Below are 22,031 nucleotides of genomic sequence, written 5' to 3'. Positions count from 1 at the left end.
AGTCCTCCCCACATGTGAGCCAAGCTCTGCTGCCAAGGGAGGAAGAGGAAGATGAGATAAGGGAGGGTGGAGTGGAGCACACCTGGCACAGCAGTGACATTCTGCAAGCCTCTGTAGACGGTCCAGGTAAGTGTCTGCAGCGATTTGGCCCCTTCCACTCCATCCTCTCAAACTAATCTGTGCTGCCTGGTGGAACGTCCACAACCAGATCATTAAAATGTTTCTTCCCGTAGCCCTCGCAGAATAGAGATACCAAAGCTGGTGACAGATTATGAAGTGATAGTCATGTTATCACATTACAGCTCTGACATCTTAGGAAGGGATTATATTTCCGTTTGGAGGCAAATGGAATATGAACTACACTTTAAACACACAACGTGGAGGATTTGCACCACGTGTACAATGTGCCAATGATACGACATGATTAAGTTCTACACTCTCAGGGTGGAAAATGGAAGCCAACATAAACGCTCACAACTAACATGTATTTGAAAGTTTTGTGTGGAAATTATGTAGCGATACACACCAAATAACTGTCAGTTTAATGTAGTTTTCCGTGTCTGTCTGACACCTCCTATTGTAATTCAACCATCTAATCATACCCTTTTGTTAAGTGTGAATGTGATTTCACACTTCTACCTGGTCAGGTAGCTCTCTTATTATTTAGCAGCTAAGTACTCGATAATGATTCTTGCTGTTTGGTGGGAATCTCTGGGGAAGTAGAGATGGTCCAAGGCCAACTCTAATAAAAACAAGGTAAATTATGTTCAAACTAAAACTTCAGGTACCACTGCGCAAATGGAAGTGTCATAGTTTAAAATTCACTTAGGATGAAACATCACCAAGGTATGGAACAATTAACAAAAATAAAGGAGAATTAATCGAGTCCCCCTTCTGCTCATCTCGACTTGGTAAGGTGGCCTGTAAATTTTTTTTAATGGTCCTTCTGATTCTAATCATCATGTCCCTTCAATCTCTGTTCCCAGGACCCAAAAAGTGCTGTCAATTTGACCCCACCTTGGTTTTTTTTTTTTTTTTTCTTACGGTATAAATAAGAATAGCATTTTTATAAATAGGTGGAGTGGGTGGGGAGGAAATCAGTAAGCACAGAGTCCACCTGTGTGCTGCTGTGATGTCGTGGACTCTGACCCACCGGGCACAGGCAGAGTGAGTGTTTGGTATACTGGGAAGAGGATACTAAAAGCACTTCCACTATGAAAGAAAATTAAATGTGAAAAAAAGAGAAAAAAAGACCGACGGCAGTTTGAGTGTAGTCTATTTGTTTTTCGTTTTCCTAACATACTGGTGCCAAGTTTTGTACTCTTTCTGTTTCCAATTTTGCTTTCGGTGAAGGTTTCTCGAATCTCAGCAATCCCACACATAAACATTTATCGTTATATCCATTAAGACTTAAGGTTTTAGATTTTCAACTATGAGGGAGAACTCAGCCAAAGATGCTTGAAAGATAAATACGTTTAATTAGGGGCAGAGGATGATCATTAAAGGAAGTCTGACTGCTGCAGAAGTCATTAACAATCTTAAATGAAATTTTTATTTTTATGATAGCCATTTACATGTATAATAAGAGCCAATGATTCTTGGGAGCAGTGTGACAGAAACAGAGTGTGGCGAGAACTCATGTAAGACATACTATTTAAATGAGCTGGTGTTAGCTATTCATATTTGTTAATGAACTAGATATGCAGGGCTATAAGAATGAATGTTCTGATGCTTTAAATTTTAATATCTAGAAATCAAGGGTAAGGACCAATTACTAGAGTTTCCACCCTTAAAGGAATAATTAATAACGATATAACAAATGTACAGCTCCAAACTTCTGGGAAAAAAAGTTTAATTTTCAAAAATTAAGATCAATAATTGAAAAACAGCCAAAACAGCCATGTCAAGCTGTAGTAGTCTGTGACCATGGCAGCTTTTTTGTGTTGGTCGTGGATCATAATTCTAAGTGTTTTAATATACAATAATCCATACGAATGCATTACAGACTCTGTTATCACCTGTAGTTAATGGTGCCTGTGATACAAATGAACAGGCTGTTCTCTGCTCTTACCTTTATGGTAAATAAACTAGCATTCTGGAGTCACAATAATTAAATAAAATGTAAATCCCTAATCTCATTTGGCTATTTGGACCAAGAAAGTTACCCGGCTATTACCTGTCTAGTTCTAATGATTAGTAATGATTTATTGTTCTTTTTTTTTTATTGTTCCAAAAGTGCTCTGATGTGGTGCCTTGATGTCTAATGAAAAGAAATTGGTCTTAAAAAGCTACTCATTGTTTATCCTGACTCTTAGATAACACATTTTTCTCCTGATAAAATATTTTTCTTATTTATTGTTCAAAACGCACAATATAGACAATAATTCTAATTCTGGTGCTGTTTTATTTAGTAGTGTTTTATCCCTGGTGCCTGCCTGTCTACCATCATACCTCAGCACATAGCTTTACTCTGAGATAAGCCTCCTCTCCTTTGCTCTCTCTCACATGCTTTCTGGAGTTTGTCTGCAGGATGCAGGTTTTCCACTGAAGAGCGCAGTGGAGTTCTTACTGTGCCTTTCCGGTTCCAGCACAATCAAAGTTTTGTGTTTAGAATTGTCCTTGACATTCTTTCGTCCACAATGGGGTGGACACAGTGTGCTGGAAACCATGACATCATTATCATTGACACAGACTTAAATAAATCACCTGCATCTTGGCCTCTTTCTGCTTATTCAAGGATTCTTCATCTTGAGGAAGAAAGTGCTCTTTATTTTTACAAACCTTCATCCCAAGGGTGACTGGAAAATGCAAACTTTTACAAGTGTTTTAAAAACAAATATACTATGTGGTTTTAGATGCAGTGTGCTTAGTCAGAGGTGTCTTGGAAAATGTTTAAGGTTAGGCGTGAGGCAGAAAGACAGCCAGAATCGCCTTTAGTTCAGAGGGGCTGCTCCTAAGCTACGTTATAATGTCCTTCTGAATAGGGATTCACGTGAAACTTAATGAAATAGGCACATACATTGTATTTCAAATAAATACCTGAAAGGGCTTAGTGTGTCATTTGAATAAACTGAGCTTGTTGTTCAAAAGAAGGAAAGGTTGAGGCTCAGTAAATTGAAGCAAAGTACATTCTAGGTAAAAGTGACACCATCTCAGTTGCACAATCTTTGGTTCAAAGGGCTTAGAGCTAACGTATTACTGCAGAACGCAGCACACACGGAGTGCCAACGACCTGTGTGAGTACCCAGCACTTCATAATTTGGGAAGCAACTACCTCTTGTAACTTCTCTCCACTTTTTCATAATGACAATGAGGAAGGAAGTGCAGCAGAAATCTTGAACATTACCACTATTATACAAAAAAAAAAAAAAGTGCTGTTAACTGTTTTCCCCTCAGTGACTTGATCTCTTAGATGGAAAACTTATGATTCCTCTGACTCTTGGCTACCAGAAATCACATGAGAGGAGCGAGGAAGAAAGACACAAAAGTTATATTTATATCTAGTACTGAACTTCTCAGAAATACCTTTATTTTAATTCCTAGCAGAGACTGATAAAAATATCAGAGGAGGGAGCCTTTCAACCGATCAATTATTACAATTGACCAGACAATATTGCTGTATATTGAACTTCTAAATGTTTTATGTAAAATGTTCCTGTGAAAATATTCCTTAAATAAGAGAGAAGTCCAGAGCCAAGAATGAATTTAAAGTGGTCGTAGAGTTTAAACAAATATCATTCAAGTTATCTGACTTGTATTACGTGCAGTGGCATTCAATTAGCATCTATTTATAATCCGTGTATTTTACCTTAAAATGATTGTTCAGTTCTGATGCCATAAAAAGACACACTGCACGGTACTACATGTGACACATAGATTTTAATTTTGCTGTAACATTTGCTAGAATCTGTTTTTCTACCAAATAATTATGACTAGAATGTGATAAGCAGAAATGGTCAGGATAAATTTGGGAATTCACAGAGTCCTATTTATAAAGTTTCTCTTGTTTTAAACGAAATAATTATCACAGAGATATTTATCCTGGATCATGTTTGATTCCCATTAGTATTGTTCTTGTAAAAATACAATTTTTAAAAGTCTATGTTTAATTTACTGACTTGGAGGATGTTTAGCTGTCAGCTGTCTTTCTCTGTCCTCTCACACACTCTACCATTTGGTAGGCAGAAAATTCAAGAGTTCTCCTACTTTCCAAACTCTCCCCATTTTAAAATGTTGCCATTTTAGAAAACGACCTTTTATCGTCTATGAATCTTCAACTTCAGTGTTAACATATTTTCATCTTCATCAGAACATTGAGCTGTTGTCATAGCTGTATGTTTTCCCTCAGAAAATGACTGTGATTACCTACTGGGGAATACATGGTAAGGAAGGAAGATATTTATAGAGTGGTAGGGAAAGGAATAAGGAAAATATGTTTGAGAAGTCTGTATAAAACAGGGAAACAGGTGTTTTCAGTACCTCTGGGATGCTTGTTTTATAAACTGGGCATTTCAAGTTTGGGTATATAGAATTGAGGGTTGTTTTTTTTTTAAATTTTGCTTGCATAGATTAGCACCGTCATAGCTACTCCAAGGAGGGGGGGGGGAGCATGAAAATAAAATAAGAAATTCTGAGTTGCCTCTAATTATCCAGAGTTACCAGAGGCATAGCAGCCAGCGTGTCTCCTCATAAGTACAAATACTTAGTTGCTTTTGACTCTTATTGCAAAAATAATATCTTTCCCCCTGTTTGTCACTGGAACTGCCACCAGAAGAAAAGCCCTTCGTTTGCCCCAAATAAGCACCTCTGTTTTTCACAGCTTGCAGTAATGCTCAAAGTAAATAAGTCCTTGTGCAGCTAGCACTGTTGGATTCATTCAGTTGCCTGAACAAAGCTATTGTTTGGAGGTTTACAACAAGCCTTTTCTCTGTTTCCTTTAAAAGAATCTTCCTTGTTTCTGTGGTTGGCATGCTGAGTATAGTGAGCCTTTCTCCAATTTTCAAATGCTAAAGATAATTTTCCCCCACAGAAGAAATGAAGGAAGACTATGACACTATGGGGCCGGAAGCCACGATCCAGACCACAGTTAACAATGGTACAGGTAAGTTCAGTTTACCACGTGAAGGTCACATTTGTCCTGTGTCATGCGGATTTAGTGAGTCAGGGACAGAAACACTGAGCCATCCATTTGTATCTCCATGACTTAATGATGAAGTCAGGCTTTTAAAGTCTCTTGTTTTGTTTCAAGTCAGAATTCTTTATATTTTGGTATTCAGTTCAGCAGAGGAGATCTTTTATTCTTAAATTCTGATTTTGCCTGTGAAAGTTGAGAAAACTGAATTGGAAAAAATTCTTTCAAAGCGTGAGTTGGGCAAATTTCTGGTAGTAATTTTTATTTTAAAAGACCATGTAAATATAATTTTTAAATTGTAATATAATAGGCCTCTTCCAGTTACCACTTGATATTAGTCATTGAGATTCAAATGATTTGGTGTAATTTAGATTGCAAAAAGTTTTCTTCAGAAAGACAAACCAAATATCCGTGAATATTCCCCACGAAAATTGATCATCTGAATTCCTTTTTAGTCTTTCTTCACTTTTATTTCTCAGTACCCTCCAGTTCCTCTAAATAATGTTTTCCAGGCAAAAGTTTTATGGAGAAGAATTGACAATTTCACTTTTTTAAAAAATTATTTTGGGGTGGTAATTAGGTTTACTTACTTATTCTACTATAATTTTTTGAATGGAGGTGCTGGGGATTGAACACAGGACGTCGTGCATGCTAAGCACACACTCTACCACCAAGCTATACCCTCCCCCAAATTCACTTCTTTTTCATGAAGGTAAAAAAAAAATGCAGTAGGAAGGTAGTAAGGGGTGTTTTGGTTCACTCTGTTACTGCTGTAGAATGGAGTTTCGGGACAATTGTAACATTCCACATTCTTTCCCCAAAACCGTGTCTTCTCTCACCCCCCATGTCACCAGTGCAGATTTACATTGACTCACTATGTTTATCTCTCTTTTCTTGGATAAGGCTAAGTATTTTTACTGTTTCAAACAATCCTTCACACTACCACTGCAAATATTAACATAGTGCCCAGTATAAGGCTATCTTTTAAAACCAAACCAAAAAAAAAAAAAAATCACAGAACTATTTCCACTCAACTCACCAATGAAAATAAGTTCAGTTTTATGAAGTTTTAGAAATCTAAATTATTAAGATAATAGTCGTATCTCCCTTATGTTGGTACCCATCACAGTAGACTGTTCACACTGCTTTTTTATTTAGAATACTCTTATTATTAACTTACAAGGCACTCATTCACAATCTTGGGAGTAAAATAAGAGAAATGATTAAAAAAAACTATTGGCATTTTTCTTTCGTTTGAATAATGTCAACTTAAGGTACAAAAATGAAACAGTTCAATATGGGATTATGAAAAAGGCATAGAATTAGGAAACTATAATCCTAATTTTTAGCTGCAGCTCTGACAGTGACAAGACTGACCTTGGGCAAGTCAATTGCCCTCCTTGGCACTCAGTTTCCACATCTGAAAAATGAGTAGATTGTACTAGTTGCTTGTTAAGAATATTTCTAGTTTTAATGTTTTATGTTGCAGGGGTAATGTCAACATGTAAAATAGATAAACAAGATAAAATAACTTCATATAAAAACATCATAATAAAGAGATACCTTACATTAGATACCTTCTATAACGTCCCAACTCCTGGGGTCAAAAATGGCTTCATGTTCCCTTTTAAAAGACAAATGTTAAATTTCAACCTCAAGCCTAAATAAATTCTAATGTTATTAACTTTATAGACATTTAAAGTGTCCCTAAAGTAAGTTTATTCCACAAAGTTACAATTTACTAGCTGTTTTATATACTTAAAGTCTAAAATGAGGTTAATAAAAGTGGCTCCTATCCAGAAGATTAAAAAATCAATTTTGAATATTCCTTCACCTAGCCTTAGGATCCCTTTTTCTCATACTACTATTCCTATAGTTTGTACCTATTCAGTCAAGAGATAAATCAGTAAGTACTCATTGAGTGTCTTCTATCTAGTCACTTTTGTGTGCACATGTGGTGGAAGATGAGTCAGGAAGTCTTAGACGTGGCTATTATTTAATTTGGAAAATGAGACTAACACACAAGAGAAATTATGAATAATAAGTGAAAATATGTGATAAATATGCAACAAATGTTAAGAATCATAATTATTTCAAATTACAGAAGTGTGAGAGATCCTATGGGGTGGATATTCAGAAAAGGTTTCATGAAGGAGGTGAAATTTAAACTAAGTACATTTTCAATCATCATAGAAGAGAGAGGAAGGCCTTTCTACCAGAACAGGAGTGTGTGAGCCAGGAAAGGAAATTGTGTAATCTATTCAGAGGAGAGTGAGTAAAAGTATTCGACTGCGTCAGAGGGTCCTAGGAGGCAATTCATGGGAAACGAAGCTGGACGTGTAAGTTGAATGTAAATGGAGAATGCGAAGCAACAGACAAATGATTTCTGTGAATTAAAGCTAGACTTTGAGAGACCAACTGGAAGTCATTGTAGTTATTCAGGTGTGACGAGATGAAAAGCTTGTCCTTGGGTGGTGACAGTGGTGAAATTAGTAACATGACTTCTTAACAACCAATTGATTCTCTGGGTAATGGAATTAAAATGGCTTCACAATTACACATCTGCAGGTTTAGAGCACGGCAAGTCTTAGTATTTCTAGGTAAACAGATAAAGGCTTCAATTTTGAGAAGACCTTGAGCTGGTCTTTAGATATAAGTATTTTCATATTAAAGTTATATATATGCATGTATGTATTTATTTATGTGAATGTTCATTGGAAATGAGGAATTGAAACCCAGGAAGTCAGGGCTAGAGACAGATATTTGAAAGTCATGCAAATTCATTCAGATTGTATTTAACATCATGGGACTATGACATTTACAACTGAGAGTGTAATTTATTGAAACAGGTAGAAAACTGAGGCCAGGGCTTTTAGTGGGTGAGAAGAAAAATCAAATTCAGTAAAAGAAAAAAGATTAAGAGACAGGAAAAAATTGAATATCCAGAAGGCAAAGAAAGCAAGTTTCAACAGTAGAGAATGGTCCATTGAATCAAAAGATTCAAATAACTGCAACTGAAAGATTGCTGAGCAAATCCACTGGACGTTGTGATTATGAATTTACTGATGACCTTCAGCCTAGAATTCTGGCCTTTTAGAAAACAAATACGTATCTCTTCCCAACCATAAGTTTACTGCTTGTTATTCTTGTCATCTTTTTGCATGTAAAATGGAATTGGAAAAAAAAAAGTCATGTGGAATTGAAATAAGATGTCTTTTCTGGTTGAAGTTGCTTATTAATGGAGCATCTCTTTCTCTCCACCTAAGTCCTGCTGATCAGGACCTTCAGCACTAGCCATCTCAACCTATAGTGATAAGTTCCTTCAGCAAACACTTACAGAGCAGATCAGCTAACCTTGTCGTAGATGCTGGAGTGTGTTGTTAATTAATGTGTTGTCTTTTCCAAACTAGACTGCAAACTCTGAGAGCAGGGACTGGTTTTAGGTGACCACATTGTCTATAAGAGTGCCTTAAAATTAACAGGCTCTCAATAAATATGCTCTTCTTATTAATGAGTAAGTCTGAAATTCTTTAATGTTGGATGCCATTTTTCTTTTCTAATCAAAGTGGAACAAACAGACATTGGAATAGATAAATTTTAAACAGGTTAAGCATATTTTCTGATAAAAAGTATTGTTATGAATTGGAATCAGTTGTCAAGGAAAGAAGCTGTCTCTCATATTTCTCTCTGAATATTCAATGCACAAATTTCATTCCCAACTAAAAGAAGGGAAAGACCTCTGAATTTCCTTCTCAAGTCTACAAATCTATTAAATAGTAGAATTTACATAAGTTCAAATCAACGGATAACATAGTCTTTGGAACCTAAAAGTATCTCCTTCCTAGTATATTCTGCTGAGTTTAAAGCTGTAAAAAGTAGTAGGAAGGGCTTAGTTGAATTGAATCACAGAATTCTAAAGTTGAAAGTTATACTATAGAACGATTCCTTGACTGTAATTGACAGTTGAGGAAACTGTAGTAAACAATGCCACACAGCTCCCTGATAGAAGATTTGGTAATAAAATCTAAATCACCTAGCATATCCTTTGGCCTCAGGAGGTTTTTCTCCACTCTGAGGAGCTGATCCTGCTAGAAACTGTGGTGTCATCTTTGACTCTTACACACTTCATCTAATTAGAGAATTTATCAGTTCTACTATCACAAATACCATGTATCACTTTTATTCATCCACTCATTTTTTTCTCACTGTCTTAATTTAAATCTTCATCTTTCACTTGAGCTGTTATAAAACCTGTTTAACTGGGCTCCCTGTTTTCAATCCCTAATTTCTTTAATCCATTCTTCACACTAACGAAGTTAGATTGAAGTTACTTTCCTAACACTGAGTGTTAGGATAGGCAGATGGATAATGGTAACTCGTTCCCTACTCCACTTCATACTCCACTGTGTATGGCTCTCCATTTTTTTCAGAATGAGCCAGCATTTCAGTTGAATTGGCACCTTCCATGACCTAACCCTGTCTTGCCTTCAGTACCACTTCCCAGAATATGCCCCGGCTCTGAAAGACCCTTGACCTTTTGTGCTCTTTTGTCATTGCTCATGCTTTGCCTTCAAGCTAGAAAGCCACTCATTCTTTCTTAGTCCAACAGCATCAGACACATTCTTAAAGGCCATCTCCATGAGGAAGCCATCTTAGAGTCTCCCACCCAAGAGTAACCACTCATTCTTTTGAGGGTCTTCTTAAAGAACTTATTTCATTCTCTCTCATACTCTACTTAGTCACCTGCAGGTATGTTTCTCCCCACTAGATTATAAGCTACTTGAGGGTAGGAATGATACGGGATTTTGGTCACTTTCTCACCATAGATTCTAGAATGGTCCTAAGTCAGAAAGAGTTTTTGAAGAAATGACAGAGTGAATGAGAGACAAACAACACTTGACTTAGTTTCATATTTCTAAGCTGACATATTTTTGACACCTGGCCTGAAATAATCAACCAGACAGTTTCATCTCCCATTGTTCCAGTCTCTCAAATGAGAAAGACTCAGTTAACATTTGGTCTCTAGCCTTCATGTCCTCCTCTATTTGGTCAGTCCGCATTCTTCCTGTAACCCTTTCTCATGGTCCAGATTCCCTTCTTAGAATCTTTCATTGTCCCTTAGTACCTGTAAGACAAAATCTGCATTCTTCAGACAGATATTGAGTGCCATTCATACCAACAGAGTTCCATTCTTATCAGACCAAATCCTTTGGTAATATCAAAAAAGAATCACATTTATACCAACCTCTGAGCCTCTGCCCACAAAACCTCTGCCCACACAATCTCCTGGGACCTGAATCTCTCCTCCCCTTCCTCCAGTTTTCCAAATTCTACCCACCCTTCTGTTCCTCAAGGCCAGCTCACCTCCCATTTCCTTAATGGGAACATCCCAAACCACATCTATCTCTTCCTTCTCTGAAATCCCTCCATCCTCAGGTGCACACCACTAATTTTAGCATGTTGAATTGTTCCTCTTTATATTTTTTACACATATTCTACCTAGTTAATTTCATGGAGACGTGATTTTTCCAGCTGTGAAATGTAGGTAGGTTAACATTATATGTACCTCATAGGATTGTTGAGGCAATGAATAATGTATATGTTGACCTTAGTACATGCCCCCAACATATTTGCTTTCATAAAAGGCCTATTCCCTGTTTGCCTCGAAGTGCCCAGTACAACAATGAATACACACAGTACACATTATGCCCAGTGATATGAATGGATGGATGAATGAATGAATATTAGTTGGAGAAGAAATGACCTCTGAGAAAGGAAGCCACAATAGGAGAAAATATTCTCTGGGTGAAGGGGTTAAGTCCAGTATCTTCAGAGAGTGAAACCAGGATTGAAATCCCTGAACTCAACTTGGTAAAGGCAAAGAAAAACAGAGTAGAGAATCACTACTTTATTTTTTTAATAGCAAAGTTAGATTAGCAGCACAGCAAAAGTTGATTTACAACAACATAAAGCATTGCCAACCCTGATTTATCTTAATAACTTTCCGCATTGCATTTAATGTTTCTACATGGGTTCTGATGTTTTAAAAATGAAAAAACACTGTATGCTTTAACACACGCAGAACACCTTTTTACAAAAAACCTTACATCTTCCAGGTATTACTCAAATTCAGAATGAAATCATTATGTAGAATTTTTAAGAGTGTGTGAAAAAAAAAAAAACTATTTTCTAAGAAGATTAGAGAAATGGAAAAACTTGGGAGCATTACACACATAAGTTTGCCCGCATGCTGGTAGTAACAAGGCTCTGTCTTAGGTGCATGATGATCATTAGCATTAATGTGGCTCCACGTGCAGAGCAAGACCCAAATAGGCCCCTGATGTTTTCCTCTTTGAATGTGTGAAAGTTATATTTGCTCAGACAATCTAGCACTCTAGTTATAAAGGGCTATTAATAACCGCTTGCATCTTTGCTTCCTTTGCTGGGAAAAGGAAAGCACCTTACATCTAGGAACCGGGCAAGGCCAATTTAGGTCTCGGTTCTGAATCTTACATAACACAAGAAAATTATTGTCCACGAACTAACTATGTGGCCCTTAACTATAGTCATTAAACATGCTTCCAATATTTTAAGAATGATATTTAAATACTTTTATACATAAAAGGCAAAAGTTATTTGGGGAGGCTCCAGATTCTAGAGTCAGATTAACTACATTTGAATTTTGCCTCTACCAATTACTGGTTACATGAACTTGAGGCTATAATAAGCCTTCATTTCTACATCAGTAAAGTGGATATAATGATTCCCTGTGTACAAAGTCTCATTGTGGCGATTAAATGGTATATCATTTTTAAAGTACCAAGTACAATGCCTAACTTATCCTAGATACTCACCCTTTCTTGATTATTTTTCTGGTTTGTTCGCATCTGCAAATAAGCCTTAAACCATTTTTATTCATTAAGAAATAAATGCATTCTGAAGTCTTTCCTCCCTTCACACTGTTCCTCATTAACTTTTCTAGAATACAAAAATATGATATTTTAAAACTTTGTAATAGAAGAACTAACCAGTTGATTTTGAGAGCCTTGGCCAATTAAATTCCTTTGATGTCTTGGAAAACGACCCAGACATGTTGTAAGACAAATTTCTTTTCACTGCTCTGAGGTCCCATTTGAAGTTAAAATAGGAAGATTAAGAAGGAATAGCAAGTTTTCTATCTCACTTCATCTTTATCTGGCATCCTTTTTTAAATGTAGAAGAGGATTTAGTAGTATTGACAATGTTTGTGTGTAAGGATGTTGAAAGCTGTCAAAGATTTTTCCTTCACTTGATCACTGACTAGCATCGGAACTCATGTCTTTTTTTTTTTTCCTTTCAGTCCTGGATAAGAATCGACTAAATATTTGTCACTTGTTAACAACCTAAAATACCTCCATTCCTTCTTTTTAGAGTATTTGCTGTGTGCAGAATTTGAACTGAGGATTAAGAAAGAAACAAAGGAAATAGAAGATATAGTTCCTGTCCTTGAGGAATGAAAAATCTTATAATGCCATTAGGAAAAGCAAAAATCCTAATGACATGAAGCAAATTTTACAAATAAATAATTATGGTCTCATTAGCCGTTCAGATCAATTGTCAATCAGGGAGACCCTACTAAGTGCAAGGCATTTTGTTAGGCAGCATGAAAGATACTATGAATGCTCACTGTCATGCATGACTTACATTCAACTGGGTAAATAACACAATGGTGGATGAATAAGAAATGTGTGTGAAATGTTTAGCACAATGTTAGACATAATACCTGTTCAGTTGCTACTCGCTATTGTTATTATTATTAATGATTATAATAATACATGGATTAAGAGACGTTCTATTTGAAATACAGTAAGCTATGTAAGTTCAAGTGAGAAGTTTTCAGTATTACAGAGGGTCTCTGACAGAGTTTAGGGTCAAATATTAGAGACATAAAAATAGGGAGAAGACTTAAGAGACTGCAAATTTCAGGGGAGTTTTTCTCCAGGACAAAGTTAAACATACCATCTGTGCCAAAGAGGGAGACAGAGAAAAAGGCTGAAAATGTGGAAGGAGACCAGGTGAAAGATAGGGTAGGTTGCCAGAAGAGCTGTGAGGGAAGAGCTTTCAATGGTAGCCCCGGCTGTGGGCAGAGACTCATCCTTTTTATCAGTAAGATCAGAAGGAAAAGGGAGAATGATTGTAGAGAGATTTTGGTTGAATTTCAGGTCGTTGATGGAATTCACATCATATAACTTGCACTCTTCAAAGTAAGAAGGAAAAGAAATCATCAGTGGACGGTACGGGAATGGGACAAGGGTTGGAATCTTCAGGACTGGACATTCAGAGTAGTTGCTTTAGCGCAGGTATGGCAATTCAGTTATCATCATGAAAGAATATCCTATTTTGATACCATAGGTGGAAACAAGTCTATACAATTATTTAAGTTCCTTTAGGCATTTTTGATACTCTAGGAACATAGAAACTGGGTTGGATTTTAGATTGGCAAGGCAAGAATAATACAAGAACAAGGGACAGGGATGGAAGTGGTTTCGAGCTTCAAGGTCAACGAGGCAAGGGAAATCAGAATGGGTGAAATAGACTGGGGGACTTGTCAGGACCTGATTGACACAGTGAAGTACCTGTTTTGGGGCTGAGGAACTGAATGATGGGGTAGGGCACCAAGTTGAAATGAGAGAGTTTAAGTTCCAAGTTCCAGTCAAAGAGATGCAGTTGTCCCAGGGTTAGCCAGTACCAAGGGGTGGCCGGGCCATCTATATTGTTGGACTGGAGACGATCAGAGCACTGTATAGCCAGGATCTTGCGTCGACTATCTTTGGAGTAATGACATTTCTCAGGATGACAGTAATGGCAGCCTGGGGTAAACATATTCACAGGACAAGTATCATTTTACTTGAGCTGAATAGGTTGTGTCCTAAGACACGATGGTGAAAATGGATGACTTCAGTTTCAAAAAATTGCAGTTCCAGATTGGAGGCTTTTTGAGGGTAGAGGTTAAGTTTGCTCTTCTGCGTATGTCCTCTCGGTAGGTGCAGTGTTTATACAGCCTCGATGGTTGATAAACAGGTTGCTTGTTGAATTAAAGAATAAATGAATGAACAAATAGATGATGAGCAAATTAATAAAATAAGCACTCTGGTTTGAAATGGTAGCATGAATTAAGGAGTATGTTGACCCATCTGGTTGTTGCTCTGTGCGTTAAGACAGATGAAGACAGGAATGGCTCTGCGGGAAAGCTCTGTGAGGGATGGAATATTATCAAGGGATGACACAGTTTCATTTACTCTGAAGAAGTGGAGCACATGTAGGAGGGCATCATTAAGCATGTGGGGGAATAAACAAGTAATATGTGAAATGGGAAGCAAAATGGACCGTGAAGGAAGTTTCTTCTTGGTCTCTAGTTCGAAGTTAAGCTTAGGACAATTTTTTTTTTGTACTAAAACCATACTAGATAATAAAAATCCTTTTTTGCAAGATGCTTCATAAAGTTACTTTGCATTGAGTGCTGTTAGCAAAGTGATTATATATAAGAATTATCGAAATTAGGAAAATCCAATCCATAAATACTACATGGAAATTTTTTCTTTTTTTCAAATTAAAAACATTTTTTTTTCTTCTTTAAATTACATATATGTACTGTTCATTGTTTCTGAGAACAGTTTAGGGCTTTAGCCTTTTAAACTTACATAGTTATCTAAGGAATAAAGCCAACCACAGAATAAGAATTAACAGAAGGCAGTAATCCAATCATAAAGGACAGTCAAATGTGCTTATACATATTAAATGGAAAATTTAAATAAGCATTTGAGTGGAGCATTTGAAGAACTTTTGTGATGTTTTTTTCATTTTACCCCAGTAGACTTAGATGTGGATCACTCAGTCAAAAAATAAAACAAATGCATGGGACTCAGAAGAGCAAGGATGTGAAAAGAAAAATAAAGCAAACAAGTTTAAAATTTAATATTTTGTTTATATTGAAGTTGTCATTTACATTGCCTTTCCCCCTACTGATTTTTTGGTGTTGTAATGTTGCTGTTTAGAACTACTTATAATGTCAGTAATCTTTTCAGCATCTAGGACCTGTTCAAATTGTATTCAATCAGTCGGGCATGATGAAAAACTAAAAAGATGGGGTTGTCTCTCTCTTCTCATTCTCTCTTTCCTGTTGACTCATTATGATATAGTGGAACGAGTAGTGGGTTAAGAGTCAGGATTTCTGAATTCTCCATCCAGCCTTTCCAGAAATTATTTGTGCTAACTTTGTATGAATCATTAACTTCACCATGTGCCCAGGTTGTATCATCTGTTAAATGAAATTAGACTAGAAGTTTCGGACTCTACCCACCCTACCCTTTCTGCTAAAGAGATTTTACTGGGAAGTCTGAACAAAGAAACCAAAAAGCTTGGGCTGTGCTAGTTGGTGTGGGAGGCGGAGGTTCTCAGGGATCCTGCCTCAAGATATTACACGAAGACCAGGGTCCTGGGTGTGCAACTTGGAGAACCACCAGGCCCTGTGCTTAGAAAGGCCTCCCCTTTGGTTTGATGCTCTCCTACTGCAATTTTGCACTGGGACCTGCAAATCATGTAGCCAGTCCTGCTTGTAACTCACAAAACGAGCTAAGGTAATCTCAGTGTAAGCCAGGACAGGAGGGCGTGAGATAAGGGATTCACCGCCTAAAGTACCACATAGAAACACCAATTCTGTACAGGCGTACAGGGTCCTCCCAAGGTATATCTAGAGCAGTTGAATCCCAGGTAGAGATTAGACCTAGATGGAAAATCCTGTTTGAGCCAGAAATACCATGGTGCAAGGTACAACTCCCACAGACTGGTAACAGGAGTGATAAGGTGGACAGGCTAAAAATCCGTGAAGCCTCTTTAAGCGCAAATTCTGCGTGTCCTATCGTGAGCATAGAAGAAAATGGAGAAAGAGTAAGAAAGGTTTTGTTCCTTTATTATCTTCTTGGTTTAATAACTTCCAATTCCTCTTATTGCTCTTATATGGAGTTTAAATTAAAACTGTCAAATTAGCTAGCTTCCTTCTGTGGGTGACAGAAGCCACACAAGTTTTATCATAAGGTATTTCTCAGTGAGTTGAGTTGGGTGTACAGTGTTAATCCATTGTGCAAGATCAGTTTATCAGATAATTCAATTAGTATCTAAATACTTAACAGGGAGAGAGTCCTACTGTTATAAACCATGTCATTTTCTTCTTGGGTATAATATTAGTTTCATTTTTATATGTTGGACTTTCATCATCCAGTTAGAGCTGTCATGCAAATGGTCATTTTACCTTTTTTTAGTTAATTTCATATGAGTTTTTTAAAAGAAAGGAGAGAGAGAGAGAGAGAGATGGATTCTGAGGAGAGAAAAACAGAAGAAGCATGTGGCAGGTTAGACAGGAGGGTCATTTTCAGACTATAATCAGTGTTCACGGAGAAGAGCCTGTCACTTCCTGGCTAATGAATGCTGTGGTTTCATGAGCTTTGTTTGCGATTAGGAGCAGCTATCTCCACTTCACAGCAAGAGTTCCCACAAGAAATAACTGATTGCCCAGGCTTCCTTGAGCGTCTCCTTCATTCATTCAGCAAACATTTAATAAGCACTGTTTTCCTTGTGATGTTGCCTGTGGTTTCCAGTCACTTCCAAAATATTTTTTTCTTAATCTGTGTATGTGGGTCCTTCATGAAAAAGCTGAGTTGCTTTGAGTTTTTAATTGAAAAGAATACAGATAAAACTCTCTAGGCCTAGCCAGTGAATAAAAAGTAAATTGATTAGGGCAAAGAATTAATTGAAATTATGGAATTCTGAAACTTCGAGGATTCCCCAGAAAGCATTTACAGGCTCATTTTACAGAAGATATTGAGATTTTAAAAACATAAGTAGATGAGTCACAATGAGCAGTCTAATAACTTTGAACCCAGTCTAACCATTCAGTTATTGAGCATCAGCTGTGCTCCAGGCACTGTCCTGGGCACTGGTGATACAAAGCTGAGTAAGCCCCTCCATGCCTCTATCAGCTCAAGGGGTGTAAACAAAAGATTATAATGTGATGAGATAAATTCACCAGTTGGGATACGCAGATGATCTTCTGTAGAAAGAGGGTATGAATGTGGGCTGAGATTATCAGGAAGGCTCCCTGACATGGGAGTAATCCTGTGCTGTTCCCCAAAACTACACGACTGAATTATTTAGCCAGGGGAGGCCGAGAATTGAATTCCTAGAGTAGTGATTCGTCAACTGGGCGTTCATCAGAATCCACTTAAGGGCTTAACAAACACAGATTGCTGATTCTGTCTAGGGTGGACCCCCAAGAATTTGCATTTTGAAAAAGCTCCCTGGTAATAACAATGCTGCTGGCCTGGGGACCACATTTTGAAAATCCCCATCCTAGAGCATCCTTAAGTGTCATATGTCTCTACAAAAAGCATATGAAAAAGCACTGAATTACTGGGTAGAAACACCTTACTTCACAGACCCCTCTAAAATGTATTAATACAATCTAAGTCTTTTTGAAAATATACCAATTCCAAAATTTTAGATTTCACAGTTATATGAAAGATAAATACATGTCATCTAACTTGGGAATTTTCTTTGTACCAACACATAGCAATCAAAACTGCCTAAGGGTTACTGGTCTCTAAATCTTGATATTCACAATTCCCTAATAAAAAAAAAATCTCATTTTAAAATTCGCCTCTGTCCCTGACTGGGTTGCTTCCAGCTGTTGAGGGAGATGTTTGCTCCCGCAGAGCACCGCGCACTCCTGGTCCCCTGTTTCTTCTGCAACTTTCTTTCCTGAAGCTCCCACACAGGGGGAGCTCTCACTGGCATCTGAACACGTGTTCCCAGGGGAAAGTCATGTCAGAGCAGGCGTGGAGACCAGCCCAGACACTGTGCTGCTTCCTGAGGAGAGAAGACAGGCCCTGCTGACGGGCCCTGTTGATGGGCCCTCCCCTGGACTTCCACACACCTCTGCAGCCGTCGGAGGCTCTGCTGTGTAGTGAGAGCAAGATCATCTTCCCTCATGGTTGATTTAGATACTGGGTGCCAATATGTATTTCGGAAGCCTTCCGCAGAAAGGCACACATGCATTTTTAATGATGAAATGCTGATATTACATTAATTAGTCAACTTTAAACAAAGTAGCCATGAGAATTTCTCTACCTCAACAAATGCTGGATGTGGGCTTTCTTTAAACAAGAAATTTCAATACGAATGACTAGATGAAAAATAATTTTCTATGTTTTCCTATCATCTAAAATGTTGTTTAAAAAGAGACTATTTTTCAAAAAGAGAATGAATATAGTTATGTAGCTTTCAAGTCCTTTTGCCTTGACATGTGAAGTGAGTAAAAGCAGATTATATGATAAATGCATAATGTCTACATTATACTGAGGAAGTGTGTATATATATATATTTCCCTGTTATACACTAATGTATTGACATGTCTGTATATTGCAGAATCACAGCATTTATGTACACGTCCCTAAATATGAGACTCACAGAGGTAGGAAAACAATTCTTAATCAGCATCATTGTGTCCTCATCCCAAGCACACCTCTGTGGTACAAGTAGGCACTTAATACCCAATGATTAGACAAAGGGGTGGGGATGGATGGACGATTCTACTCAATTCTTTACATAGACTTCCTTCAGTGCTTCTAGACCCTCCAAAATACTTTCTTTTCCAAAAGAATTATTTATTCATTTTGATGTTTATGAAAATGGCTTAGCATAATATTCAAATATATTTCTTCAATTTTTAATGAAAATTTAAAACATGCTGGGTACCAGACCAGTGATAATAGAGCACCTGTCTTCCTACGTGAACATATGCTTGTTACAAATAAAGAAAATAAATGGTGAGGGGATTAAAGTAAAGAGAAGGAAACAGAAGAGAAGGAATAAGTATTTAGATATCATCACAATTTAACTGCTTGTAAAAGTGTTAGGAATCTTGAGAAATATCCTAAAACAACTCAATTATGGGGGGGGCAGCGAGTTTGACTGATTTGAAGACCAATGTATCTCTTTTATTTAGAGATATTAACATTGCTTGTTTTTTAGGCAATAACTTCAAAAATCAGTCTGCACTGACATTTTGGATAGATTAATGACCCTTGGAGAGATAAGGCAGATGCTTATGTCCACCTTAGATACTGATTGATATTTTTGGAGAGATAATGATATTTCCAAAATTATTCCAAAAATATCAATATCTAAGGTAGACATAAGGCATTTATCAAACTATTATTAATTAGCGACATTAGTAAGAGTGACCAACGTATTTACAAGAAATTTGAGGCTTTTCTGATTTAATAGGCCCTAGAAATTTACCCTAACAATATTAAAGTACACTTGACTATGAGGAAACATTTTTAATTAATGAAGTTCTTTTTTTTGGATAGAGAAAAGTTTACCTGACCTTAGGGAAGGTTGAGATATTTGCAAGACATTAGCGTAAATTTTAGGACTAAATGCAAAATCTCTGGAGAAGGTATGGGAAGAAATTACTTGAGGTTTCTTGTGAATTTTTGCTATGGTTTGATCACAAATACCATGCAAATATCCTTCGTCAGTGTGTTTTGGCAATTCTTCCAAGGAGTGAAGAGGATTACAGGAAAAAAGAAAATGAGGTTGATTTTACACTAGAAAAATGCAGTTGGGAATTCTGTAACTTTCTAGCAAATATTCTACCTCATCCTTGTGTCCAATATCCAGTATTATAAAATCTTTATAAAAACCAAAAATGCAAACTTCCAAATAGAATCAAAACTTTATCCTTCGCAACAATTTTGACAGTAACCAAAATTTAATTCCATCATTTGTTCTAGTATTGTAATAATTAAGGTGACTTGGAGTCTAGGAGATTGAAATAGAGCATAGCCTAAAGTAGAAAAGGGAGATTTTCTGCTCACTGGCAGGACACAAGTGCTGCTTGGCCTCAGGAAGTATAGCTAGAAATGTAACGTCAGGACTTGCCATCTTGTCTCTGCCTTTTCTCTGTATGTCTGCTTCATTCTCTCTCCTCATAAATCTTCTTATTCTACGTAGGATTTATCCATTACTTCATACTACATCGTATAGCTGCAGCCACTTGGAAAAAATAAATCTGCCCTGATGCTCTCTTTGGAACCAAGTCCTAAAATCACAGGGAAGGAGTTGACTGAACTCAGTTAGATTCATTGACTTCCAATGAATCAATCAATGGTTTGACCAGGAGAACGGAGGCTAAGATTGCTTTGCTGCAGGTGCAGATTAATCCACTGTAGCTAGGGGAGGAGGATCATGCAACAACCTGGCAGCTGCCTGGGGTACCATAAGGTTTGGCAATAGGGACAATGGGGAGCCATCCCATGCAGAGGAGAATGTTGTGGTGCTGGGCAGAAAAACCATACATTACTAGTATCTATGGCAACACCAGGGAAAAACACACTATATCCATGGTGGTTATACCTAGTTCATAAAAGGCTAGACTCTAGCCCACTTAAGTGACTCTAGATATTGAGATATGTTACTAATAACATAGCTATACCACATGAAGAAAAATCCTGATAAAGCAAATAGATTTAAATGATTGAGTACTGTTTTCTTCATGAAACCCTTTTTGAATGCTCATCTGAGCTTCCAAACTCCTGCAAGCATTTATGATCACCACTACACAGTTTAGCACATAATTGTTCTACAATTGCTTGAATACTAGGTCAAAGTTCCTAGTTCAACTTTAGGTATTCTATCTTATGTTTCCTTTTACTGGAAGACTTCTGTACTAAGATGAGTGTTAAGGATGTAATTTATTCCACATTCATTCTACAAATGACTCTTGAGTACCTACTAATTTCTAAGCAATACATTCGATGCTCAGGATGCAAAGATGATCAAAGATGATCCTCAAAGAGAGCACATGATTTGATGTCTTTTGTCCCCATCACACTTGACATAGAAATCTAGTATGGCCAAATTTGATCTAACAAGTGAATTGCCTCTCCAAACACCAGTAGTGTATCTAGATGTTGTTCAGTTTGCCTATCCAGAAAAATCAGAATTTTCCTTCCTTTTAAGCCGAAAGGCTATTAATGCAAATCCAATTGAATTTGCATTTGATTACATTTCTGATGGAAACATTCATATGCAAATGAAAATTCATGCAAAGATAGCCAGATAATTCAAATACTTGCTGAAATATCAAGATAAAATTAGGATGATGTTAAATGTACATCCATCTATGTTTACTAGATTACACTAAGGATTTTCAAGTGGGACAATGTTCTTGAAAAACTGAAATAAATCGTGTCTTAAACATTTGACAATGTTCAAGTAGGTCTGGATTTAGAAAGTTGCTATTACCATACTTTCTGCTGCCAGGGGGCTGAAAAAGAAGTCAGCCCCTGGTCAAATCAGTCAAGTTTTTCAAAAGAGGTTCATCTTGGACCCAGTCTCTGCAAGCCAGCACTCTCCTTTTAGATTCTCAAATGCTCCATTGTCTTTCCAGTCACCAATGCTCTACCCCAGCTTCTAAAGTTAGTTAGCATCATGCTTCTCAATGAAGGCTTTCCTGACCTTCCAGATTGCATTGGGTCCTTGTCAGTTCCCCTCTCCCCGCCTCGTTATTTCCATGATACCACCGTACAGCTTTCTTTCATTACACTTGTTTCAGTTTGTAATGTTATATCTGTCTTTGAGGCAATATCAGTTGTATTAATCGCTCTCATGGCTTCCAGAAGAATGAGGCTGGATCTCTCTCTTGCTTCTCAAAACAAGACATGATGCTTATCACCTACCAAGCATCCAGTAAATACTTGTTGATTAGTGGAAGGTTCCACTTTCTATTCTTCTCATCTATAATCCACAAGTTCCTAACAGTGAAAGTCAAAAATATAAATAACAATGGACTGGCTCGCTA

The 22,031-nt window shown here is 37.2% G+C and overlaps 1 protein-coding gene across 7 annotated transcripts in view; it reads left to right on the top strand.

The window, feature by feature from the left end:
• ZEB2 (zinc finger E-box binding homeobox 2) overlaps nt 1-22,031 on the top strand; it is a 128,927-nt gene that overhangs the window by 87,439 nt on the left and 19,457 nt on the right. For 5 of the 7 annotated variants that reach the window (XM_064484749.1, XM_064484746.1, XM_064484748.1 and 2 more), the window contains 2 exons: nt 1-126; nt 5,030-5,101. The exon at nt 1-126 is cut by the window's left edge and continues 132 nt beyond it. In XM_064484749.1, the coding sequence (XP_064340819.1) occupies nt 1-126; nt 5,030-5,101 (198 nt within the window). The remainder of the gene's footprint in view (nt 127-5,029; nt 5,102-22,031) is intronic. The other 2 variants (XM_064484751.1, XM_064484752.1) reach the window with 1 other exon arrangement.

The sequence above is a fragment of the Camelus dromedarius genome, chromosome 4 (assembly GCF_036321535.1).
Source record: "Camelus dromedarius isolate mCamDro1 chromosome 4, mCamDro1.pat, whole genome shotgun sequence".
NCBI classification, from domain to species: domain Eukaryota; kingdom Metazoa; phylum Chordata; class Mammalia; order Artiodactyla; family Camelidae; genus Camelus; species Camelus dromedarius.
Note: the sequence above shows the minus strand (reverse complement) of the source record. Positions and strands in the feature narration are given on the sequence as shown.